Genomic DNA, 26648 nt, shown 5'->3' with positions numbered 1-26648 from the left:
CATTTCCCCCTGGAAATCACCTGCCAGCCTCAGCTCCTCTCCCAAAGCCAGGCTATTGTTTGAAAGGGACAATTTATTGTCTCACATAAATCATAAGTGTGCTCAAATTAAATCACCATCAGAAAAAATTAGCACAAGTCACTGACTAATTTTAGAAGCATTCAGGAGTCTGAACTGGCAGGGAGAGGATTGCTAAAAAAATACAAAACGAACAAAATCTCACTAAAAACCCCCCAGGATTAATTTGCACAACTGTTGCAATCTTTAGGCAGAATTAAAAAACTCCAGTCTTAATACTTTTAATTAAAAATACTTTGAATATGAACTCAATTTGATTTTTAAAATTGCTCCTTCCTCCCTCTTCATGCCTGTTTACAGAGCCCTATTGCTAATTCGGGGAATAGAAAGCAAATTAAGAAAATTAAGCTATCAAAAAACAAAAAGAAGGCAACAAGAGAAAGGTTGGATGAGTGTGATTATGACTAAGGGAGGATATGACAACAACCTAAAATATTTGGTGTGTGTAAGCTTTAGAGACTGGCACAAGATGAAATAAGGCTGGGTAACAACACAACAACCTCCAAAAGTTCCCTAAAATCACTCAGGCAGGAGGTGAGGGAGATGCTGAGAGTTCCTTCTGCTCTCAAAGTGAAACCAACTCACTCCAAAGAGAGAAAGAATAAAGAGAACAAAAAAACCCAAACACAACATGGACCCATAAAGATCTTATCCCAGCCCAGCTTTGATCCTGAAATGCAGAAAAGATCCAAGCCCTGTGAAATCCACTGCAGCCTCTGCTGCTGCCACTCACTCCAAAAGAGGAGTTATTCCAGCAGAATTATTCAATAAATCCTGCCCAGGAGTTGATTTTCACATGTAAATAATGTCACAGGTTTGGGGGTGGGATGAGAAGATCTTTAAGGTCCCTTCCAAGCCATTCCATGATTTCACAGTGTGTGGATTTAGTGGCAGCACATCCCCAAATGCACATGGAGCTGCTCCCCATGGAATCCTCCAACTGCTTCTGCACAGGGAGACAAAAGAACCTGGCCCATGATACATGAAATCAACGTGATAAATCCAATAAACAACTGCTCAGATGGAGCTTTAAACCAAAAAAAAAGAAAGATTTGTGCAGTGCTGCTCTCCAGGACACTGAGGAGGAGCAGCTCCAGCAGGAGCTCCTGGAGCCAAACTGATTTTGGGTGGATCAGGCAGCAGAGAAAGTGTCTTGGGTCAATTCTCAGAAGCTGGGGTTCATTTGCATAATATAGCAGATAATATGCTAGACCTGCAAATCTCTTATTTCTGCATCAAACAGGAAACAGAAATAACAGAGTGTGACTCGTGGCTGGTCATGTGGTAAAAAACTGAACAATGTGGAGCTGCTCCTGAAAAATCACACAGATTCTTTGCACATATGCTTTGACAAATCATTGTGAATAAAGCAATTTGAATCAGGTGGTTTTCAATGAAAAAAGGGTTTAATTAGATTATTCATGATGGCTAAGGTTAATTCTAAGTGCTTTATTTTGTCTTATTTCATAAAATACTATTTTGTTTTCTAAACTACCCAGTGCCCAAGTGCAACTGATTTAGGTATTAAATGGTAAAGTGAGACACACTGAGTGAGATTTAAAGGGAAGAAGAACAAAGTTTTGAGCCTCTTATTCTTTGCACCAGAGAAATCTCAGAGCAGTGATGTGCCTGTCAGAATCAGGAAAGAAGCTGCAGATTTGCCTCATTTGCACAAAATCTGTTCTGGATCCCTGACTCATCCCTGCCTGAACCAAATGCTGACACTGGTACCAGGAACTCCAGGCAGCAGGGGAGTAGGAACATCCCTCTCCTCTAAGGGAACAGCTCCAAATACACTTTTTCCATTAATAAACTGAAATATTAATTAGTAAGGTTTAGAAGTGTTTGACCATTTCCAGTCTCAGGAAATCTCAGAGATCCTCCAAACCACAGCCTCAAACTACAACCCTGATGTGTGAACTGCTGGGCAAAATATATTTTAGAGAGAAATTCCTTCTCCAATTTATGGCAAGTGTGGGAGATGAGGAGTTTTGCTTTTTGCTGGTAGCAGATGCAGAGTTTGCTTCCCAAACCCAGGTGAGTTTGCACTGGCAATAATGCTGGGAAATGATTTCTCAGCTGCAGTTTAGGGTGGGACTATGGACTTCAGGGCAGCCTGAAGGAGAAGGAAACTTCTTTTTAAAAACCACTGATTCCATGTGAGTTATTCTGCTGAGGTTACACACAAGTTAAGGACCATTTTGTACCCACACCAATAACTCAAGGATCCCAGTTATCCCAATTTGCTTTTCATTAATAACTCAAGGATCCCAGTTATCCCACATCAATAACTCAAGGATCCCAGTTATCCCACTCTACTTTTCATTAATAACTCAAAGATCCCAGTTATCCCAGTGTATCCCCATCAATAACTCCAATAACACGATTGAACCATGATTGATTCTATGATTGAACCAATACCTAATTAATTAATTATGGCCATAATCAGGCAATTATGGATCTCCCATGGCAGCCATGCAGTTCCCTGAGTGCTGCCTGAGCTGGAATCACACACCTGACTGTACACATGGAAATAAATACATTTATGGCCTGGAAAGCACATTTAAATCACAAATAATTGCCTTTGCTTCACCATTTACCATTCTCAGCCACCAACACAATTTCTGTTTTGGATGAAACACCCTTCAGTCATGTCCAAGGGGTTCCATCTTTCCTTTTGGGAATCTTGAAGAGCTCAGAGACTGCAGGGCTCAGGCAGATTGCAGGCAGCTTCCTGAGCAGCTGCTGCTCAGCACCAGCAGCAGTTTCTCTTCAAAGCAGGGCTGAGCTCTCAGGTAAGCACATTTCCTCTCCACCACAGCCTTTGTCCCTCTCATCACAGCATTGTTTTAATTTCATTCTGACTCTGAACAGGACAGTGAGAGAACAACAATGCCACATTCACAGCAGCACAAAAAAGTCACTTCCGTGTTGTGCTGCTGACCAAATCTCTCCTGACCTTTTTGTTTCTTCTGCATTTGGAAGACAAAGGGAGAATGGAGCAGGGAATATATCTTTTCATATACATCAGGCACTTACTCTCATTTGTCCTCTCTCTTTTTAATTTAAAACCACTTCTGTGGTGCTTACTTAGCATTCTCCCACACTCTGCAGTTACATTTTTTGTTTTAGTTGCATTATTTTTTTTTTTCTGCCCTAAGCACAGCAGTTTTTGCAAGGATCAGTCTCTCATTTCCCCTTTACCATCACCCCTTTCCCAGCACTCCTTGGCTTTTCTTTGCCCCACATCAGTTTTTATCCACTGGGTTCCCCACAAAGGCACCAAAGGAAAGGCCAGTGAGGCCCCATCAGTGCCAAACAGGAGCTCTCTGGGCAGGTATTGAGATTAAACCACCCCAATTTGCTTTATTCTTCATCAGGGAGGGGAAACCCAAACAGAGATTATCAAACACAACCTCCAGCCCGAACTGTAAATGCTGGAAAACATCAGAACATCCCAAAAGAGCAAACAGAGGATGAACAGGGAAGTTTGGGGGGTGCTGAGCTGGTTTTGCTGAGGCTGCAGAAGTTTATTTACCCAGAGCTGTGCAGAAATTGCTCCGAAAACATCTCGAGGAGCCTTTCATTATCCTCCCCCAGGATGAGAAAAATCCTCCTCAGGAAACAGAGGAGTTGGAATTCTCCTCAGTGGGGAGAGCCCTGCTCCTCCCTGGGCTCCACGGGGGATCCTGATCCTAAATTGGGATCACACATTTTGGGATTATTGCCTTGCTTGGGATTTGGGTTTTCCCTCCACGTTTCTATGAATGGGATGACAGGACAATAAACCAAAAAAAAAAAAAACCCAAAAAACCAAAAAAAACTGTAAGTGCAACTGCTGGAATAGTTTCAGAGCCTGAGCCATGCAAGAAATTAAATCCAAGTGCCCTCTACTGGCATTGGAGAGATGGGCTGAGGAGGGAAGGGATGTGAGATAATATTCAAAGGAAACTCAGAAACGTGGGGATGGCTGGAAACAGCCTGAGCTGGTAAAGGCTGAGCTGCTGCTCCACAGCTCAGGACATAAGAACATATTAAAGGATATTTTAATGTGAGAGCAGGGCCGGGTAGGGTGAGAAACTGGTTAGGGGGAGGGGAAGGGGAGAAAACAAAACTCTTTCTGTTGTCATGTCTGTGTTAGTACAGAATAGCACTCTAATATTTTTTACATATTTAAAAAAATATTTTTACCTTTTCAATTTCTCATCTGAAAAAATAGTGGTGGACACGAGGAAGAAGAAATATTTTTAATTATTGAGCACTTCATGTCGTTGTTTTAAAGCTGAGTTGTGTAACAATGACATTAGCACATGAATGTGGTCCTGGAAGAAATTATATCATCTGAGTTTATGGGAACTTAATCCCTGAGTTCCCAGGAATCCAGGATGGGGAGAGAGTGCACACACTGACAAAACACTTCATGGAAAATCTGTTTCAGGCAGACATTTCTGCACAGAACAACCCATTCCTGCCCTGCTAGGAAAGCAGCACCCACGATTTCACTGCTGAGATTGAGTTTGCAGGATGAAGAAGTTCTGTGTCCAGCAGAATTGCAGGGAATTGAGATTTTATTGAGCTCAATAATCCACAGGATGCTCTCAACTGCCTTCATAAAACTTCAACCAAAATAACATTATTGGCGATGAACTGCAGGGCTATGGTAAAATAATAAAATAATAACTGTATTTTGAGTTTGTTAGGCTGAAATGGGTGAGGATCACACAGAATTGCAGGTAAGCAGCACTGGAGCAGCCTAAAAAAGCTTCAAATCTTGGTCACCTTTCTGCTATAAAAACAAACCCAAGAGCTCCCCTGCTCAGCAGTGATCTCTCCCAGCCTGAACAAGTTGGTGTTTGATTTCTGCCTTTAACAGGGTCCATCTGTGGCAGGGCTGTGCTGCCAGTGGCAGCACAATCTGATTTTCAATAGCCAGGGTTGTTTCCTCTGTTGAATCTTTGAATTTTCAGTGCTGACAGCAGGTCCTGCCAGCTCAGGGTGGGCATCTCCCTGTCCCACCTGAGCTCAGCTTTGCCTACTCCTCACCTGGCCCAGCCCAAACCTCCTCCAGGGCTGGATGTTAAATCAGAAACAGCTTCTGAGGATGGACGTTAAGTGTGCAACAAGAGAAAAAAATAAAGGAAAAGGAAAAAAAAAAAAAAAAAAAAAAAAAAGGAAAATCCTGTCTGGCCTAAGTGTGGGCATCTCTCACCTGAATGGCCACAGGGAATCAGGGCTCAGGTGTAACAAACACTGGGAAAATGGGAATTAAGCAATGCATGTAGCTCCCTTATTGCCTAAATATCTCTGCCTTGAATGGAAAAAAGCACCAAGACATCCAAGAAGGATAAACAAGTGTAGGAAGAATAAAGCATTCTCCTCCTGGAGGTGTCTCATTTGAAATCAACACTCCATTAACTTGCAAAAACTGCTCATTAATTTTAATTTTTTTTTTTCTATAGACAGTTAACAGCAAACTCCAAATTCAGGCTAACAACTGGAGTAAAAATCTTTAAATTTCTGAGATGGCTGTTGGTGATATCAACTAGGCTGCCACAATAGTTTTAACTATCTCAGATTGCAAATTGAGATCTTTCAGGAGTACTTTGTGTTCTCTTGTTGGCAGGGCAGAGATCAACTAAATGTATTAAGAAGTCAGATATAAAAAAGTACTTTGATAAATGTGGTTGATATGTGGAGTCCAACAATAAATTGAAAACAGACAACATTCCACAAAAACAATGATTTGTCCCCAAACTTCCAAATCCAGTTTCAGACCAACATCATATTTTTCACCTTTTATAGGAACTCACAGTACAACCCTATGAAGAGTCAATTAGGAGTAAATTCGAGGTAAAGGAGAAATCGAAAAGGAGCTAACAACATCAATTCGGGGTGACCTCCACCACATCTCACTGCCAAAGAATCAGCGTTTATAAAATAAAATACAAATTTGAAGCCTGCACAATCAGCAGTTGCTCAGGGAACTCTTGGCAGCCCGTGCCCCTGAGAACAAAGCTACATCTGTGAACAACAAGCCTGAGAACACCTTCTGCAACCCCTCCACTCTATTTCCAGCCTCCAGCACAGACATTTACAGGCAATTCTGCCAGGAACCAGCTGTAATTTTAGTGCAATGTTTGTTTCCAAGTTCTTGAAAGCACCTACTCAGTGTAAAGGACTGGGAATAGCAACTACCATCTTTACCCTGTCTACAGCAATTACATTCCCCCCTCTCCTTGAAGCTCAAAAAAAAAAAAAAAAAAAAAACAACGAGGCACAGACTGGATGAAAAGGGAGGAAATTTTTCTGAATTCTTCTCCTTTCAGCATATGGTTTAGTTTCAATTTTTTTTTTTTTCCCAAGCTAGAACAATGTGCTGTACAGGAGACAAGATGATGAATGCTTGATTTTGGGCTCAGTTAAAACAAACAACTTTCTCTAAAAGCACATGCTTTGTTTCAAAGTGACGTTTGGAAAAGCCTCCACGTCCATATTATGTTACATCACTGCAGGTCAGCTCTGAGACTGACTCACAGCACCGGGAAAAAAGGAGATTTCCCTTAACCCTCACCTTGCCACAGCCCTGTGTGCTCTGAATGAAAAATTTCATTTACACCATTTCTTCACCTCTTTGCACTAATCAAAGCAGCCACAAACTTAAGAGATGCTGAGAACTTTGTTGAGAATTCATAAAACAGAGACATCCCACCGCCAAGATTAACCCAAGAAAGGTTATTTCACAATTTCCTTCACCAAGAAAGCTTTTTTGATGCTGATGCACCAAAATCTATCATTTTTTTCACATCAAAACTCTCAATGCCAGCCCTGTTTGGGTCTCTCAGAGGCTTTAGTGTCACATCTCCTCCTTCCCAGCACGTTTTACAGGGAAAGGAAACTTTAGAAACTTGTTATTTCTGTGATAAATGTTCCTCTGTACTAAAATTTTAGCACTGCCATTCACCTTTAAATAGATATTTAAAGAGGACAGAGTTATTTTTGCTTTCAGAGTTGAATTAGGTGGCCAAGGCCACATTTTGGCTTTCAGCAAAAAGGTGGGAGAGCAGAGGGATGTGCTGGGGTAAGGTGGGCAGCACTTCCCAAAGGGGGGTTTGATGGGGATGGAGCCAAGGAACTGCACAGCACTGCTAGGGGAACCACCAAAAACACAGGGGAACTACCCCAAAAACACAGGGGAACCACCCCAAAAACACAGGGGAACTATCCCAAAAACACAGGGGAACCACCCCAAAAACACAGGGGAACTATCCCAAAAACACAGGGGAATCACCCCTAAAACACAGGGGAACTATCCCAAAAACACAGGGGAACCATCCCAAAAACACAGGGGAATCACCCCTAAAACACAGGGGAACTATCCCAAAAACACAGGGGAACCACCCCAAAAACACAGGGGAACTATCCCAAAAACACAGGGGAACTATCCCAAAAACACAGGGGAACCATCCCAAAAACACAGGGGAATCACCCCTAAAACACAGGGGAACTATCCCAAAAACACAGGGGAACCACCCCAAAAACACAGGGGAACTATCCCAAAAACACAGGGGAATCACCCCTAAAACACAGGGGAACTATCCCAAAAACACAGGGGAACTATCCCAAAAACACAGGGGAACCACCCCAAAAACACAGGGGAACTATCCCAAAAACACAGGGGAACCACCCCAAAAACACAGGGGAACTATCCCAAAAACACAGGGGAACTATCCCAAAAACACAGGGGAATCACCCCTAAAACACAGGGGAACTATCCCAAAAACACAGGGGAACTATCCCAAAAACACAGGGGAATCACCCCACAAAATCCAGGGGAACCACCCCACAAAATCTGGGGCAATCATCTCACAAACTCCAGGGCAACCACCCCACAAAATCCAGAGGATTCACCCCACAAACTCCAGGGGAATCACCCCACAAAGCACAGAGGATTCACCTCACAAACAACAGGAGAACCACCCCACAAACTCCAGGGAAATTTTAATATAATATCTGAGACTGGTACTGCACCGTGATTGGGGTTGTGAATATTAATACAGCATTTTGTGGCAATAAACAGGGAGTAATAAAGTTATCTAGCCCTGATTAGTGAATTTGATGAAGGGTTCCTGAACAGGACATTTGATAATTATGTGCCTTTTCAATATGTGAAGCAGTGGTTAAAAATAATAATAAAACAATAGAAAAAATATTACTTCAGCTCAATTTTACAAGTAATTATTTCACAAGCAATTCTGTTTCTTCACTCATGGCAGCCTTTACCAGGGCTCAAAAGCTGCAGAGAAAAAACTTCCTGTGATGACAAAGTCCCAACATTCTGGGCTACTTCAGTTTCATTTACCAAGTAATAACATTTCATTCTTTACCAGCTCAGAATCTATTTCTCCAATGGGCTCAAAACTGCTGACAGAAAAAAAAAAAAAAAAACCAAAACGAAAACTGCAGCTTAATCCCCACTTCCCTTGTGTTTTCCAACCAATGAAGCAATCACAAACATCCCTGAAATTGGTGAACAAAGATGAGTCTGCACAACTCTGTGGTTTAAATGTCGTGCTCAGGGTCTGTCCTTGCCTTTCCCTGTGCCTGTGATAAGAATGAAGGACCTTGCAGTGTGCAGAGTGGGTGAAGGGGCAGGTTCTGCAGCACCTGGGCTCTGATAAAGGAGGAATTTGGACTTTGTCCCTTTCCGGTTTCAAGTCCAATCTCTGGTGCTTCCTGTGCTGGGGGTTCTTCCCTCTGCCCTTCTGCAGGTGACAGATTTAATAGGAAATGATGAAGGCAAAGCAAAGAGTGCTGATAAGAGGTTTGTTCTTCCTCGAGGCTTTTGATAATTAGTTTTCAGAAAATGACACTTCTTGAAGGAATCCTTCTGCATCTTCAGCCTCCGTCAGGGCTGTGCAGAATTTCCTGTTTTTGTGTTCTCAGAACTGCTGAGCTGCTGAAGTTGCCAGTAAAGCCCAGGGTGTGTAATCCAGAAGAGGTGGAGCCTACAACAAATCCAGATTCTTCACTGATGTTCTCAAAGAGTGTGTGGCTGTACAGAATTCAGAGCTATTCCCCCACCACAGCCACAGCCCCTCTGTGCTTATCTTCTGTCAGGCTTGGAGCATCCTGGGGTAATGGAAAGCTCAAAACCCTTGAGCATTAATGTTCCTTCCAACCCAAAATCTCTATGATACTAATATAATTGAGGACCCAGAGCATAATTTCTATTTGAAAATTTCTTAAATACTCTTCCTGAGGTAATCACAGCAGTATGAAGTCAGCTGATCCCATAATTTACTCCTGTGCTCTGATAACAGCTCCTGTCTCACATCTGGCACTCCCACAGCCCTGTGTAACCACAGGGGGCATCTCCCAGAATGTGCTTTATTCAGCTCAATCTTTTCTCATGTAGACAAATTTTATTTTAATTTAATTTTTTTTATTTCTTTTTGTGAGTAAAGCTGGGTATAACAACCCCAATCCTTTCATGCTGGGGAGTCCCTGGTCCTGCCCAGATGGGCAAGGAAGGGGCTGTGGATCAGCTGGAGACCTGTGAGCAATTCCCATGACATAAATATCCCTTTATATGGCATGACACTGCCAGGGAGGGGAGCAGAAAATGCAAAAATCCCACAGAACTGCAGGGGTTTTTCACCTCTGTCCTCTCTGATTAGCTAGAAACATAATTCTGCAGAATTTACAGAATTCTCCTTTGCTTTTCAGGTGGCATCTTCACTCAAATAAAGAGAAAACAACAATTATTCCCTCCACAGGTAAGGTTTGTCTGATTTATGCCTCAATGCCCCATCAACAACCAGAGCACAGAGATGTAAATAACAAACTTTGTTTAAAAATTGAAGCAGCAACTGATTTTTTTGTTTGTTTGTTTCAAAGGATAAGTATTAGTTTATTTAAAGATAAAGGTGTCAAAATATACAGTACTGTATCATTAATATCAGTGTGAATTAAAATGTCAGGCCCCTGGTTCCCTGTACAGGCTAGGACTGACCAAACAGAAACCTTAATTTTCTGTAAAATTGATTACCTACAGTTATTACAGGAGTCTTGAGAAGCAGGGAGCTGCCCGGGCAGCTTTGATTTTGGTTTTTATTAGGATTAATTACAAGTAGGGATATAAACAAGTATCAGGATGATGAACTAAGTTTCCTATGATCTAAGGAACATTAATTCCCGGCTGGCAGCACAGCCCGGCGTTAGGGGACGTGGGTGCCCTCTTGTGTCCTGTTAGAACCTTAAATCGCTTTTAATTTGTTATCCCACCCCGCCGGGCCGAGAGAGGAGCTGCCCCAATCACAAGCCTTTGCATTTTAGCGTTTTAATTTCCATTAATGACCAACAGAAGCGGGGGCTGATCACCGCGGGCTCAGCTCGGATTTCAGCTCTGTCGAAACCCCACCAGAAGTGACTCGGCTGTTTGGGCATTGAAGCACAACATTTCTGCAGGGGGATTAAATTAAATGTATGCCCTGGATGAAACCAGGGAGTCTCTGGTTTTGCTTTCAAGTTCTCCAAAGCTGCCCGTGCCTCTCTGCCCTCCTTTACACGTGCTTTGTTTTTCTGCCATTTATTGAATTCTCTGCCACCCTCATCCCTGATTTTCTCTCCCCTCTCCACACCTCAAACCATCCACACCACCTTCCTTCAAACACATTTCTTGGGGATCTTTAGAGCTGCTTCCTACAGGTGAGGAACAAACCAGTGACAACCTGCAATGGCACCCCGGTGTTTGCTTCAGCCCCAGGGGTTTGCTGACAGCCAGGGGAGGAGAAGGAGTCATTTCTGCTGCCAGGAGCTCCCAGAGAGCTGCTGAGCCTCCCCTCAGCAGCCAGGGCTGGGCACTACTTGGATTTCCCAGCAGGGAGGATGGACACGGGGTCTGTCTGCACTTCTGCATCCAACATCCTTTTGGAGCCCTGTGGAACAAGAGACACCTTTAGAGACATCCCCAAGTGTTTCAGAATGGTCAGGTCTGGAGTTGTGCCTCAGACTTCTGCTACCAGATATTTCCCGCTCATTTAAATATTTCCCAGTGATTTAATCTCCCTGCTTCTCTTCATTTACCCTTTATTTAATATGCACAAATATATAAGCACCATCTGCATCATGAGAACCACACAGAATTCCTGCCTGTGACTCTGCCTAAATGTGGGGGTTATTTTAATATAATTGTCTCATCTGGCATGGGAGCAATTGTTTTCAGGAGCTGGGCTCACATACCAGAGCCAGGCTGCTGTGTGCCTGTAGTATTGGAGTTTTGGCTTGACTTTCTCTAAAATTTCCCTGCCCTAAACGCTTCACTGCAACCCTGCTAAGAGTCCTTGGAGCATGATGAATGGTGTATTAGAGCCAGCCCTGCTCTGCTCTAGGTTAAAGGAACATTAAATACTTTTATGCATGACAGGTATTCGACAATGTTTGAGTGATAAAGCTTTTTTTACACTGCAAACCTAATTCTGGGTTTGGAACTGCTCCAAGACACTAATCCAGCTTAGATGGAGGAAATGTATAGCTCTAACTATACCAACTACATTTTTCACTAACTGATAAAAGCTTGGCTCTGGTTTAAGGAGCTTGGCCTAATTTTGCTGGCCTTGAAGCTGCCAAAACTTCAACAACACAGACCCACAAACAGTGTTTGAGGTCGGTGTTACCACTGTGGGGTGGCTGTGCTGTTTGTAGCCCAAATCATGCCTTGCTAAGCAGAAAATCCAGCATGACAAAGATAAAAGTGATCCTGTGCTTTCCCTAGGATAGAAACTGGGCAGAATAATGTGTGAATTGTCCTTTCCTGGAAACCTGAGTTGCCACTTGAGGAGGATTCTGTGTTACACACAAAGAGTGAAAGGTCTCCAGTTCCTCATCCCCTTCAGGGAAGTAAAACCAGCAAGGTTTTTACACTGATAGGGCTCCACCTCACTGATCTTCTTTTAATGTTTCACCTTGGAGGATCTAAGTATGAAAAAAACAGTCGAAAATTACAGTGGACTGACAAATCCCATCTAAAACTGATTGCAAGCTCGTGCAGCTCAGCTGGCTGCAGTGGTTTTGCTTCTGCTTCCCCTGATGTTGAGTTTGGAGGATGCCCTAGAGCAGAATAAAAGGGTTTGGCCATTTATAGATAGCAGAAAACCCTTCCTTTATCCATCAACCAATACCAAGGGGGCTTCTCACTCCAAATTCACCCAGAAACCCTAAAAACCTCCACACCAGGTAAAGATCTCCCACATCACAGGAGCAGTGGGGTCTGCCAGCTCCAGCTCCTGTCTGAGCATGATGAAGTCACCTCTAAACTGATCAAGGGAATAAGGGATGGAATTTGCCTTTCTTCCCATAAAAGGGTGGAGGCAGCAGACAGGAGAGGAGATAATCCCCATTTTGCCTCATTTAGCACTCATTTTGCAGAGGTCGCTGCTGTTTGCTCACTGCAGTCTCCTGCTGCACCCATTTTCAAGGTGGTTGCTGATTAAAGCAGGAAGATCAGGCTGGCTGATGGTTCTTGTTGAACTGGAATTTCCAAGTGTGAATGAAAGAACTTTGTTCTGCCTTTTTTTAACGGACACATTCCAGCTCTGCCCTGGGATTCAGGATTTGGTTTTGGATTCAGAAGCTCAGGTACCACCAGCTCAGGGCTCTGTGACAGGGAAGCAGGAACGTGATGGTTTGGGCAGAGCATTTTAAAGTGCACACACAGCAAATTCGTGGTGCTGGGGTATTTTTTTTCCCCCCAAATTTTGCTCAGGAGAAGCCTGACTCAGTGCAGCACACACTCTGAACAGAATAAATCCGAATACTTTCCACGTGCTGAGCACTCCCAGCTCCTGACAACTGGACTATGAGTTATTCCAGCCCAGGAAACAATGTTATTAATCTTTTTTCCCCCTTTCTTTTCCTTTCTAATCTAATCTTTCAAAGACTCCCTAAATACATTTGCTACAGTTTATAAATTAATCTCTTTTACCACAGGAACAACCTTATCTGTGCTCAGGCCCTGCAGCTGGGCAGTGATGCTGTTTGCTTGCATAAATGGCTCCAGTTGTAGCCAAAATGTCAGGATTTGTAGCCAAAATTGCAGCATTTTAAACCCAGCTGGGAGCAGAGGCTGGAGCTGCAGTGCTCTAATCTGCATTCCTGCCCTGTGACATCCTCCTGCTCTGGGCCATTCCCAGGGGAACCAGCATCCAGGGTAGGGTGGTGCTAAAATACAGAATAGGAGCTGCTCAGTGACCCAGGCTCGATCCCCTCTCCAATATCTCCTGCTCCCATTTTATCAACAAAAAGCTGAATTTTTCTGCTGAGTGCTTCCTGGACAATTGAGCTGTTATCTTGAACTGGCAATGCTGGCATTGGTTGGTGTGTGTGATCTGATACTTTTAGATCAATGATTACACCTTCTGATCACCTAGGAGATGAGCAGATTAATTTTTTTAGCATTGCAGAATGAGTTTCTTAGCTCTTGGTAATCTTGGGGATATTGAAAGGTAATAATTTTCCATGAGAGCTTTCCCTTACACAGATCTCATTGTTATGTGGTTTGCTGCCACTTTGGAGCAAAATAAACTGACCAAATCAACTTTACTGCGGTCAAAAATATCTTTTTTGAAGAGTTAATGGGAGAGAGAAGCTGCAGGAGCACTCTCTGTAATTGCAGAAGGGACTGCACAGCCAAACTGAGGCAAACAGAAGAAAAAGAAATCCTAGAGAACATCTCTACTTCCTCCACATTGATTCTGTTTAATTCCTCAAACTTTTACCTCTCACAATCTCTCTCTGATCTAAAAGCTTTTCTTGCCCTTTCAATCTGAGCCACCCTTCCTGCCCCTCTCTGTGTCTTTCATGAAGATGTTTCCTCACTCCTTCAGATCTCCCTTTCTGGAAGAATTCTAAATTTGTCTCTTTTGCTCAACTCCACAAGGAGCTTTGATTTTGACATTGCAGGGATTTTGTTTTGCAGGGATTTTGTTTGGCAGGGATGTCCCAGCTGCACCCCCATGGGGACAGGCAGGTAAACCAGCCCCAGCTCCACTTTCCCTTAATTAACACCCTGTAATTTGTAGGAACAGTCATCCCCATAGCCAAGGCTGTGGCAACAACTCCAGCTCTCCCTCCATCAACACCTCGAGGTCTGAATTTTCTTTCCTTTCCCAAAACCTCTTTGGCCCAAGTCCTTCTGTGAAGTCAATGCACAAATCCCCCATGAATCAGAGCCTGCCTGCAGCTGGAAAATGGCAACAAAAAGAAGAGAAATGAACGTACAAGGCCTTTAAAGAACCCTCCCAGGGACTGCCTCTTCTCTGTCCTCCTGTAGGGGGGCTCCTTGGTGTCAGCACCGTTCTGGATGGAGTCAGGCTCTGCTGCTCCCTCCCGGGGCTCTGGCTGCTCCCTGCCCTTCTGCTTGCCCAGCTCCAGCGTGGATTTCTTGTCCTTGGGACCCTCTTTGCTCCTCTGGCCCCCAGGGTCGCTGTCAGATGGGCCATGAGGTTTCTCCGTGGCGTTCAGGGTCTGTGATGGTTTCAAACAGGGATATTTTTAGTGGGGAATAGGAAGAGATCAGGAGGAGATCCATAAATATGTTAAGGGAGAAAAGAGAAAAAAATGAAAGGCCACCTGGCAGGGAGGAATCCTGCTGGCCAGCAGGTTTTCATTTAGAGAGGTTGGGATGAACTGCAGGGCTCCCAGGGAGCTGCTGGAATTCTGTGAGCAAAAACTGAGGGATCAAACCATCCCTGATGTGTGTGCACAGAGTGACCATGCACACTGAAATACCCCAGTGGTTGCACCCAAAAAGTGCAAGGAAAATATCTGAGAGAGGACAACAATCAAAAGACCCCATCAAGCAAAGGAAGAAAACAAATTCCCTGTGAGTGGAGCAACTCTCCAAAAATTAACACCACAGGGTTTGGCTGTGGAAGGCCAGAATATCATAGAAAATGTCATGTTCAAGTGCAAAAGAAGAGACAGGAAATCTAAAAAAAAAAAATCACAGTCACAAAGCACCTGTCTTGAGTAAAGGGAAAGATTCTGGAACTCAGAGAAGTTCAGGGTATAGTTGAAGTTCACACAAGAAAAATCAGATCTGGCACTCAAAGGATCAGACAATGAAATTGTCACTCTTTGGAAAGCAGTAAATGAGGCTGGTTTTGCCAGGAAATCTGTTTGCAAATAGGATTTTCTTTTTTTTTTTCTTATGCAGAAAAAGTCCAAAATCCCCATATGGCTTTATTTATGACCATCATTAAAACAGCACAAATTTGCCATGTTGAAAAGCTGGAAATCTCACATCTGCCCTCAGGCCATGGCCTGAGCTTAATGCTGTGTATTTTTCCAGCTTTGGGAATTTTACCATTAGTCTTGAAATATTTGGTTTTCTTCTGAAGGCCTGGGGTTATGTGCTCACATGCCAGGCTTAGCTTTCATTCAAAAAAAAAAAACATTTTTAGATTTCAGAGAAAACCCTGAATGCAGAAACTCTAGAGAAACAGAATGCAAATACATCTCTTGTATTTAAAAATAAAAAATGTTCAAACCTGTCCAGTTTTGGGGGAACAAGAATGAGAGGAGTCAACAATCCTACTGCCTGCCTTTTCCACTCAATTCACCTTTTCTTGCTACCCAATCTTAAATAAAAGTTCTGTGTTTAAATCACAGAACCCATTTAATACATTCAGCCTTGACCAGGAGACTCAACTAATTATGAGCTTTTGGAATTATTCCTTTTTCCAAAGATTGATATATGAGGGTAAATATTTCCTCACACCTGGATTTTTCTGCTCTTAGACTTAAAAAAAAAATCCAGTCAGCAGCTTATCTTTGTGCAGGAGAAGGGGAAGGAGGGGATCAGTTATTTATTTATATCTCAGCAAAGCAGATTCAGTGGGGTCAGAGGAGCTGGACACAGCACAGGATCCCCCTGTGTCCTGCTCAGCTCAGCTGCAAAATGACATTTTCAGTGCCCAGGGATGCAGGAGCTCTCCCACACAAGGATGGACACAAAGTGAATTTCATGTTGTCTCTTTCTCACTGGAATTGGCCTCAGCTCATCTTTGAAATGATTTTCTGGTGAAATTGCAAATGCTCACCTTGACTGCAGCAACCAGCACAGCTCTGGGACTGAGCCCAGCACAGCTGAGTTCAAAGGGGCCAGAGGAGGCTGCAAGCCTCAGACACACTCTGTGAAATCTGTGCCTTGGCTCTGGGGGTGGAAAATGAGAGTTTTCCTCCCCACACGTGCCTGAGACAGCACTGCAGCTAAAGCAGAATGTCCCCATGGCTGAGAGCAGGTGGGGCCTTTGATGTCAGACAAAACACTTTAAAAAAAAATAATCATAATACATTTTCCAGGCCAAAAAAAAAAAAAAATCTCAAACCCTATCAGATAATCTCTTTGAGGTGTTTCATATTAACCTTGAAAGGCAGGAAATTGGCATATTTGATATTGATGGGAGCAGCTCAGGAAATGCAGAATGAAAGATGTTAATGCTCCTTATTCCAAAGGGGAGCTGCTCCTGGCAGTTTGCTTTGCCTCCCTCAACATGAGCAGTGCCACTGGAATAAAAATAAAAATAAAGAAAAATGGACAGTATTTTCCCTGTTATCTTAGAGAAGAATCACAGCATTCCACAGACACTGCAGCATAATTTAAGGAAATCCTTTCAAAGAAATCCCCAAAAAAGGAAGAAGTCAGCAGCAGATCCAGTTTACCTTGGGCTCCTCTGTGGAATAAAACTGTTCTACTTTACACCAGGGCAAGGGAGAGGAGGAGGAAGAACAATAAAGTGATTTACAAAAATGGAATGAAGCTGGTTGCTCATTAAAATAACAAAATAAATCCAGGGCTGAAATTTTGAGTGTCTTAGCCAGATCACTTCACAAAACTCTTGTGTGAAATAAGGATTAAGTGTCACAAGACAAGGCCCTTCTATATTTAGGATGTTTTAGAGACATAATTCATAAAAAATAACCTTGGTGTCATCAGACATTGTGAAAATAGGAAGAGAGAGAAATAATTTTACAGTTATTTAAAAAAGGAAATTCTGAAATGTCAGTTTTGAGTGTAGCTTCAGCTTTCCTCTTAAAGGAAGCTGTCTATACACAGAACCTTGTTTTATCTCTCATTACTGAGAGATGAATTCTGGATATCTTCACTTGCAGCAGATAAGGGTTTGGCTCTCCAATTAACAGAATTTGTATTTCTGATGAAAATATGATTTTTCTGAAGCATTTTGAAAGCCATGAAGAATAGAATGCAAACAGCACACCCAAAGGCTGGGTTTAGATTTTATGAACATAGAAGGAAAAAAAACCAAAAACAGAACAAGAAACATTTTCATGGCTTTTGTTACATTGCAGTGACCAGTTTTCATTCTCACTTTCAGTTCTCTTTTCTAGAGTTTCCACCTGAATGACTCTTCCCTCAGAAGACAAGTAAATCAACACAGTAAAAATAATTCTGTGTGTATTTAGTTCAACTGCCTGAGCCAAGGTACTTGCAGAAAGTCAAAAGAGAGGAAGAAAATCAAACATAAATCCACTAATTATTTTAAGAAAAGGAACACACCTGGAAAAAGCTTTTTTAAAAAAATATGATGTTGACTCTTTAAAATCTTGTTTAATATGAATGGACAAAAGAAACAGGAAAGTTATGTGTAAATATATGAAGCTCAGTGAGTATAGCACTTTTCTCTCAGTGATTTTTGCATTTCAAGAGGCAGAGCTGTGTGGAAGGAGGTGACAAGAACCCATCACCAGAGGATGGAAAAGTCCAGGCCAAAAATAAAAAAGTTCCACTTACATGGTGGTGTCTGGGGCTGGGAGCATCTCCCTCCTCTGAACTGGGGGTCCCTCCAGCACCCTTGACTGACTAAAATAACAAAGGTCCTTTTGAGGCAGGATGAAAACTCACAGGGATCAAGGCTGGGTTTGGAAATATCCCCATCTCCAGGTGGTTCTTTTTTCAGGTTTGCCATCAAGGCCTGAGCAGGGATCATTTCAGCCACCAAACAAGAACCTGCTGTCAACCTGCTGCTGGAATTTTCTAGGAAAAAGTTTTTCCTTGATTTTCAGATCCAAATCTGTTCTGCAAGACCTGGTGGGACTTGCTCTCTATTTATCCACCCAACTAAGTGCATGTGCTGTGAATAATTAAAGCCCACTCAGCTTTAGAGTTTTTTGTCATCAGCATCCATTTAATCCTTAATTTTGCTTTTCAGTTTATTCCTGCAGTCCTTAAAATCTCTAAATAAGAATTCTCCTGCTTCCCACACTTCCCAGCCAGGACAATCCAAGCAGAGCCTGAGGCTGCAGCACTTGGAAGGTCACACAGAGCAAACCTTGACTCTAAAATATCTATTTAAGGTAAAATCTTGTTTCCAACTAGATTGAAAAGTGAGAAACCTCTGTTTGACCAAACTGAGTAAATATTACAAGCTTTGTGAGAATTAGGTTAAGGTTAAGTTACAATTAGTGCTACAAAAGGGACAACAGGAATGAACATGTGTTTTAAAATGTGTTGGAGGGTTCAATGTGCTCTCCTGGGTGCCACAGAAACCACAGAGCTCAGCAGCAAAGCATAAAACAAACTCCAGGATTTCAGAGAGCCCAAACCTAAATGTCATTTTTCATTGCAGAAGTTCAATGAAAACAATGAAAGGATGTGACTTTTGTTCTAAATTTATCTGGGGCGGAATTGTGGTTTGCTGCTGCTCTGCATTTGTAAGGTGAGGCTCAGCAGCAGCAGCCTGATCCCACTGAGGGGCTCACTGCACCTCAGCCCCTGATTGTCCTATAAAACCCAAAAATCAATCCATGGCAGCAGCAGGAGTGAAAATTAAACCACTCCATGGCCATTCCTGGCTTTTGTGGGGGAAATGCTGTGGCTGGAAGGTGGCACTGCTGAGCTGTGTGTTTGTGCTCCATCTGTGCAGGAGCTGCAGAGATGCAGGGGAGGAAGCTCAGTGTGGGCTGTGCTGGGGACAAACCCGGTCCAGAGCACACCAGGATGGGCTGTGATAACATCTACTCTGCATTTGTGTTTTAGCAGCTCCTCAAAAGCTGTTAGAAAAAAAATAAAAATCTGCTCTACCAGCAATCTGTGTCACGTTTTTCCTCTATAAACACCCCAAACCCAGATAAAAATAGCCCTGCTTTAGCCTCTCTAATCTATCTCACGTTTTTATTATGATTATTTTTAACCAAAAATAACAGAGTAAAGACCTTGAGGTCTAGACAAAGCTCCCTCTTGCTGCCAGTGAGATGAGGATGAAACAATCCCAAGGATTTCTCTCCAGAGCACTGCTGACCTCTTGTCCTTGTCTCTGCTCACTTGGGCTTGCTGCTGGCCAAGGCTCCCCAAAAAGTTTTCTGCATCAATCAGTTTTTAAATGGAGATGGGTGGGGACAGCCAATGTCCTGCTGCATTTGTGACACCATAAACCAGTTATTCTCAATTCCAAATGCTCTGTATTGCCTGTAAGTTTGATTATGTGGGAAAGCAGAGCAGCACAGGGACTGCAGATAATTTGGGAACTGTTTTCCTCTGGGAAGCAGGATTAGATTCCACTTTCTGCCTTTCCTTTTTCCCACCTGATGGACCTTTGCAGGAGTGACTGCCTCCTTTCCTTTCAGGTACCAGTTTACCCAACACACATAAAACTGCCAGAAAAGGTTGTGCCACTAAAAATACAACTGCCCAGAGCCAGAGCAGGACAGGACAGAGCACAGAGAGCTCTGCCAGTGCCGTGGCCAGCAGGAGATGGATTTGGAGGTGGGTTTGGGGATGGGCTCCTCCAGAACATCCCACCGGGAATGCGGCTTGGGAAGAGAAGCATCCTCGGTGTCACCACCCCTGGGGCTCCCTGGGCGGGGAAAGGGCCACCAGAGCCCTGGGGACGTTCCGGGAGGAGCCGCGAGAGGGAGATGCAGCGCGGGGAATGCGCGGGGGGAGGCGGGGAGAAATGCCAGCCTCACTTCCCTGAGCCCCGCGTGTCCCTGAGCATCCCTGCACATTCCTGAGCATCCCTGAGCATCCCTGAGCATTCCTAAACATCTCTGAGCATCCTCTGAGCATCCCTGCACATCTCTGAGCATCCCTGAGCATCCCCTGCACATCCCTGAGCATCCCTGAGAATTCCTAAACATCCCTGAGCATCCCTGAGCATTCCTAAACATCTCTGAGCATCCCTGCACATCCCTGAGCATCCCTGAGCATTCCTAAACATCTCTGAGCATCCCTGAGCATCCCTGCACATCCCTAAACATCCCTGAGCATCCTCTGAGCATCCCTGCACATCCCTGAGCATTCCTAAACATCTCTGAGCATCCCTGCACATCCCTGAGCATTCCTAAACATCTCTGAGCATCCCTGAGCATCCCTGAGCATCCCTGCACATCCCTAAACATCTCTGAGCATCCTCTGAGCATCCCTGCACATCTCTGAGCATCCCTGAGCATCCCCTGCACATCCCTGAGCATCCCTGAGCATCTCTGAGCATCCCTGAGCATCCCCTGCACATCCCTGAGCATCCCTGCACATCCCTGAGCATCCCCTGCACATCCCTGCCCCCTCCCCCACAAAGGCAAAGTGTTTCCCAGCCTCCCCCCCCAGCTCCCCGAGTTCCAAAGGACAGGCTGCCCTTACCAGCTTAAAGAACCTCCTCAGGTTTGCCTTGGGCGTTTTGCTCTCGGCCCCTCGCGCTTTCAGCTCGGTGCTCTCCGTGCTCTTGCTCTCATCCCTGTCTGGAGCCACTGCCTCCAGAGCCACCTCTGCCTTCTCATTGCTCACAGCCTCTCCTTCTTCTGAGGAGTTCTGGGGTGGGAAAGAGTGTGGAGAAAATATTCAGGTTCAATCCCTGAGGAGCTGGTTGATTTAAAAAATTTTACAATCAAACCGGGCATAAAAGCATCTTCAGTTTCGCTGTTCTCCTCGTGTTGCTTCAGGAATTTGATTAATCCCAATTGAAAGAAGTAAATAAGTGTTAAAATCTCACCAGTTTCTATAAATTAAAAGAATAACCTTTCTTCAGTTGCTGGTTCCCAATCACAAGAATCCAGCTTTGATTGCAATGTATAAAGAATTAAAATGAAATTGCACACAGCAATGCATGTCCTGAGGAGATGAGGCTAAAGTACATCCAGTAAATATGAGTAAAATCATACTCAGGAATTTGCACTCCAGAGCAGAATTAAGATTATGTAAAACACACTACAGACACTGATTGCTGACACCTGGCCTTGGACACTTCCAGAGATGGGGCAGCCACAGCTTCCCCAGGAATCTGTCAGGACCTCACCTCCCTCACAGGGAAGAATTCCTTCCCAATATCCCAGCTAAACCTCCTCTGTGTCACTTTGAAGCCATTCCTGCTCTCCTGTCACTTGTTTATTCTTATTTGTCACCAGGTTCTTTTATTTGGACTCTGCCACTTTCATTGTGAACAAGGATATTTCCTGTTCCCCTTTACAGCAGATTTTCTGTGTGCTGTTGTCATCTCCCTTTCTGAGCAAATACAATCCCAATTTATTTAGTTTTTCATACAGAAGCCATCCAATATATTTATTAGGTATTGGATTACACCTTTTAGTTCTGTCATATTTTTAAGTTTCAGGGAGTTCCACATGGATTCCTACAGCTGCAGGAGATTTTGCTTTGTTCCTGACTCCTCTTTTGTGCAAGAAACAACAATTTGGGGGTGGGGCAGAGAGGAGAAGAATGATGAGGGAATAAATATTCCTTATCCCCTTGCTGCCTGAGATGGCTGCAGCACATCCCACTTCCCCATGGAATTGTAGATTTAATTTATATTTATGAACAGCTTTGAGATAATCAATCTGTAATAATTTCACTCTGGATCTCTGCCTATTCACACAATATAATCAATTGCCCATCTATTTGCTGGAAGGAAATGGTTCAGAGCAGAGGGGAGACAGTGGCTCAGCCAAGCAGAGCTCAGCTCTTGGGATCTCAGCTCTCCCAGGGGGCAGGTTGGGATCACATTGCTGCATCCCAAAGGAGTTTTGGCTCTGCACTGGCATTGCTGGCACAACCAAAAAAAACACCCTGGCACTAAATGCCAACCTCCAAAAAGTCCACTTAATGTAGGGCTAGTCAGCTATTCAGAGATTGAGTTATTTAAAGTATCAGGGATTTTTTACACATTTCTTCAGGAAAGTCTTCTGCAGGACAGGGGGGAATGGCTTCACACTGAAAGAAGGGAAATTTGGGATGTACAGAGGGAATTCCTCCCTGTGAAGGTGCTGAGGGCCTGGCACAGTTTTCCAGAGCAGCTGTGGCTGCCCCTGGATCCCTGGCAGTGCCCAGGGCCAGGCTGGACACTGGGACAGTGGGAGGTGTCCCTGCCATCAGGGGTGGCACTGGATGGGCTCTAATGTCCCTCCAGCCCAAACCAGTCTGGGATTCTCCTTCACCCAGCAATTAACCAGTTTGCTGTTTGCACATCAGTAAAAAGAGCCTGATTTTCCTGCAGTTGCATGGCAAGAGTTGCTTAAAATTCAAGTTATTTTAGCAAACACATCTGCTTTTAAAGACAGATCCCAGAGCAGTTTAAATAACAGTGCCTTGATCACCTTCCACCCTGGCCTGGCCTGCTTTGATCAGATAAATGTGAAGCATCATGTTTCCCTGCCCTGATCAGATATCTAGGAGGCCTTGAAAGCAGCTTTCCAACACAAATATTGGAAATTGCCCACTGTAATTCCCTATTAGTATTCCTTCTGAAAAAAAAAAAAAGAAAAAAAAAAAAGAAAAATGCTGGCACAGCAAATATTTGAGTAACTGTTGTGAAAATTCTCCTGAAGACTGATCAGGAAATGGGGCAAAGACAAAGTGGCTCCCAGCTGAGAAGCTGAATAAAGAATTTTTCATTTTCCCTCCCCATATTTATTCATCTGCAGGCAGAGCAGCAGCATTAACTGCCACGTGTTGACAGGCACTTCATTAGCTGCACTTTGAAGTGAAAGCTCATCACAAGATGGATATTTAAGATTCTGCCTGGAAAAAGAAGCTGGGGCTGAATCCTGGATCAGTGAGTGTTGTGGGTGCTGTTTGTGAGCTCAGAAGCAAAGCTTCTCCTGACTCTGAATTTCCACCTATTGGAGCTTGGATGCTCTGTCCTAGCAGAAGGACAGTGAATTGCATATGTCAGGAAAAGATAATTTCACTGCAGAACACCCCACAGAATCTTCAAAAAGCTGAGTTTGAGGCCAACCTGTTGCTTTTTGGTTTTTTGTACATCTCATTTTATTTAGTTTCAAGCTGACTGGGTCACTGGTGTCTTTCACCAAAGGAAATACAAAATATTCTCTGCCAAGAAAACTCACTAAAGCAACATCAGCCTTTTACAGGTAAAGGATTCAATGCTCAAACAGGCAGAGGTATTTTTTAAAATAGTTCTTAGAACCAAATTCTGTTTTCTACTGTTGTTCTCTGGAGGAAATTTGTGCAAAAACATTTGGTCTCAGCATGATCCCAGACCCAAGAAGTTCTAAGTAAGCAGAAAGGAGCTCATTTGACAAAGTTTAGATTTCACAGCCAATTGTAACTCAGTCCATTTGTGTAAATCCTTTAACCAGCCCCTAATATTTTTGGATGCAACAAAATCTCCTTGAAGTGGTAGAGAATTCCCTACAAAACTTTCTATCCCCTGACATCCCGAGCTGAGGGTGATATAAGATAAAATAAACAAGTGCTCCTGATGTTGAGCACTGATGCTGCCCCTGGTGGGTTTGGCTGCTTTGCTGCATCCTGGGATTCCCTGCAGCCCCTGCAGGGGTGCCCAGCTCCCAGCCCTTTCCCAGTACCTTTTTCCAGAAGAGCTTGCTCAGGGGCAGGGGAGTGGCTGAGCCCTTGTCCTTGGTGGCCTCCCGGGGGGTTTCAGTGCTCACTGCCTGCACAGGGGTCACAGCCTCTGGTGCTTTTGGGTTCTGCTTGGCTGGTGGCTCTTGGGAGGGAGGGACATTCCTGTCTGCTTTCACACAGGTGACAGGAGGCTGCTCGGGGCTCTGGCAATAAAAATGACATTAAAATAAAAATGGGTATTGTGGAGAACAAATCCAGCAGGCCCAGGCATCACCTGGGGCAGGTGAGCTGCATCCCTGCCCTTCCATCCCTGCCCTTCCCTGAGCAGACAAAACAAGACACAGCAAACCCAAAACACAGATACAGAGATTAAAATACTTAGAGACTGAAAATGCAGCCAGAATTCCCCTTTTCCTGCATTGCACAGATAACCCAACCCCTGCCACTCACTTTGGTGTTGGTTGTCTGCTGGGTTTCTTTCACAGCCTGAAGGGAAACAAAACACAAAGATGAGTCTGTCTGAGGCAAGGGCAGCACTGCAGTTCCACAGGCCAGGAATTGTCTGTGTCACCAATTATTTCATTTTTAGTGAATGTGAGTGCAAGTCCTGGCTCCTGCAGCCATGGAAACTGATCCTTGGGAGAGTGGAGGCTGCTGGAGGGAATGCCAGCTGCCATCCCTGTACCTGCAGCAGCATTCTTTGTGCTTGTAGTGCTCAATTTGCTCTTTACAAGTATATATTTATATATATATTCTTGCATTCACATTCCCATTCAGCTCAGGTAAATCATCACAGAGTATTTAAAGGTATGAACAGATTTTTCTGCAGTGCTCACAGACACCAGAGCTGTTTTTTCCATGGGAATCCCACACCATCATCAGGGATGTGCTCCCATCACCTGCCAGCAGGAGGCTTGGATTTCTGGGATCCAAACCACGGAATCCTGGAATTCCAGGGCACAGAGCAGCAACTCGGGCAGGATCTGCAGCTCTGCAGCTGCTGGAGTTTGATTCCACCCATCCCCTCTGGTTTGGGGCATGAGGTGGGATTTCCTTCTGTAAAAACCAGTGATGGGGCTCCTGATTCCAGCAGAGCACACAAACCCTGTTAAATTCCTCCCTGGGCAGGGATGTTACCCTGAGGAATCACCTGAGCTGAACAAAAACCATCATCCAGCAGCCTGGCACAGACTGGGGGCAGTTCTTGCCAGAACAGCTGAGATATTTTACAGGGCAGGTGAGATATTCTGCAGGAGCCAAGAATATTTTTTTCTGCTAAGCAACATCCAGAAGAGGAGGTGAGAACAAGGGTGAGGATGCAGCATTAGTGATGGGAGGGAGGGATTCACCCTTCTCCCCACAAGGGAAAAATTCCATCAGTCAGCAGAGTTATACTGCAAAATTAGCATGGAATGAAGGGCAAATGTGCATGGATGGGAACAGCATCAAAAGCTGCTCTAAAGATTTTGAAAGTTAAGATTTAAGTTAAAGATTTTCTTTTTAAAATTCAGGTTTTGTAACCCAGGAGCCTGAAAAACAATGTTTCTGTCAACTGCCAGCCAATCTAAGCTGGATTTAGGTAGAGAAGTGTATTTTGCAGAGAAAGCACAGAGAGGAGACAGTAAAGTCTTTAAATACAATTATATTAAAATGATAATTTCAAATAAAGGAATTGGTTATTATTCATCCAATTCATACAGCACAGAAAGCATTGCAAATTTAAAGATATAAATGATATTTTAATTTTTTTTTTATTAGAAGTGGTAACTCCAGGGCCTGCCTGTCACATCCCTGCTCTGAGTTAAAGATTAATCAGTCTTACAAACAAATTATTGGCACTATTTTAATCTCTCTTGTTTCCTATAATATCTCAATTCCTGCTTCTGTATTTTGGATGTGGAAAGAAAATTGTGAATACAAACATAGAAACAAGAAAAAAATATATATTTTAAAAGTGATATTTTATAAGAAGGATTTTACTGGTGTAAATTCCTTCAAGTGTTGTCATTCCAGACAAAAAAAAAACCCTCTTTAAACTTCCAGTAAATATTCCAGGAAATTTTTTCACTACAAATTATTGCAAGATTAATTGTTGGAACAAAAGGTGTGGTTTTTCCCAGGAAGCCTTAACTCATTATGAACAAGTAATCAATATTTTAATTTTATTAAGAAATGAAGCTGAGATCTCACATTTAAATCTTTGGCAAGAACTGCACACTTGAATTCATTTGGAATATTATTATTCCTTCAGTAATATGCTGATGGCATTTTTTTCCTCAAAAATGAGGTAGTGGAAAGAACATTTTTTTTGTTTTAAAATGTATTAAAGATTGACCTATGGCCTTGATTATAAAGCCCCCTACTCACCAGAAATTCCACGTGGGTGTCTGGAGGGAGAATTAAAGATTAATTATGTTCCTCCCCCACTGGAAGGGTCTTTGCTTCTGAATTCTCTGGGCTAAAAAGCTGCAATTCTCTGTTTCCCTGCCATAATTATCTTCAGAGAGTGCAGAAATCCCCAAATATAGAGCTTGAGACAAAAGGTTTTGGTGAATTTTGGGTTTTAATAGAAAAGCTCATGCTCTCTGAAACAGCCATTTGCCTGACTCCATTTAATCACTTCAAAGTACCCATCACACCCAGATTTTTCCTACTTCAAACTAAAGAACTGAAATAAATTCATTTTCTTGTTTGTAGGGAGAAATCCCTATTTCTGCAGGAAATTCCATGTTCCAGC

General features: G+C 43.4%; 1 protein-coding gene across 1 annotated transcript in view; it reads right to left on the bottom strand.

Moving 5' to 3' along the window:
* Positions 1-9727: 9727 nt before the first annotated feature.
* Positions 9728-26648, bottom strand: part of BCAS1 (brain enriched myelin associated protein 1) — a 34876-nt gene continuing 17955 nt past the window's right edge. The window contains exons 8-13 of the mRNA XM_079321803.1: positions 24362-24397; positions 23914-24114; positions 20735-20902; positions 17891-17959; positions 14356-14601; positions 9728-11015 (exon numbers count right to left, since the gene is read on the bottom strand). Of these exons, the coding sequence (XP_079177929.1) occupies positions 10941-11015; positions 14356-14601; positions 17891-17959; positions 20735-20902; positions 23914-24114; positions 24362-24397 (795 nt within the window). The 3' untranslated portion in view covers positions 9728-10940. The remainder of the gene's footprint in view (positions 11016-14355; positions 14602-17890; positions 17960-20734; positions 20903-23913; positions 24115-24361; positions 24398-26648) is intronic.

Source organism: Erithacus rubecula (genome assembly GCF_903797595.1).
Source record: "Erithacus rubecula genome assembly, chromosome: 18".
NCBI classification, from domain to species: domain Eukaryota; kingdom Metazoa; phylum Chordata; class Aves; order Passeriformes; family Muscicapidae; genus Erithacus; species Erithacus rubecula.
The sequence above is the reverse complement of the archived record's forward strand: the minus strand, read 5'-3'. Positions and strand labels throughout refer to the sequence as shown.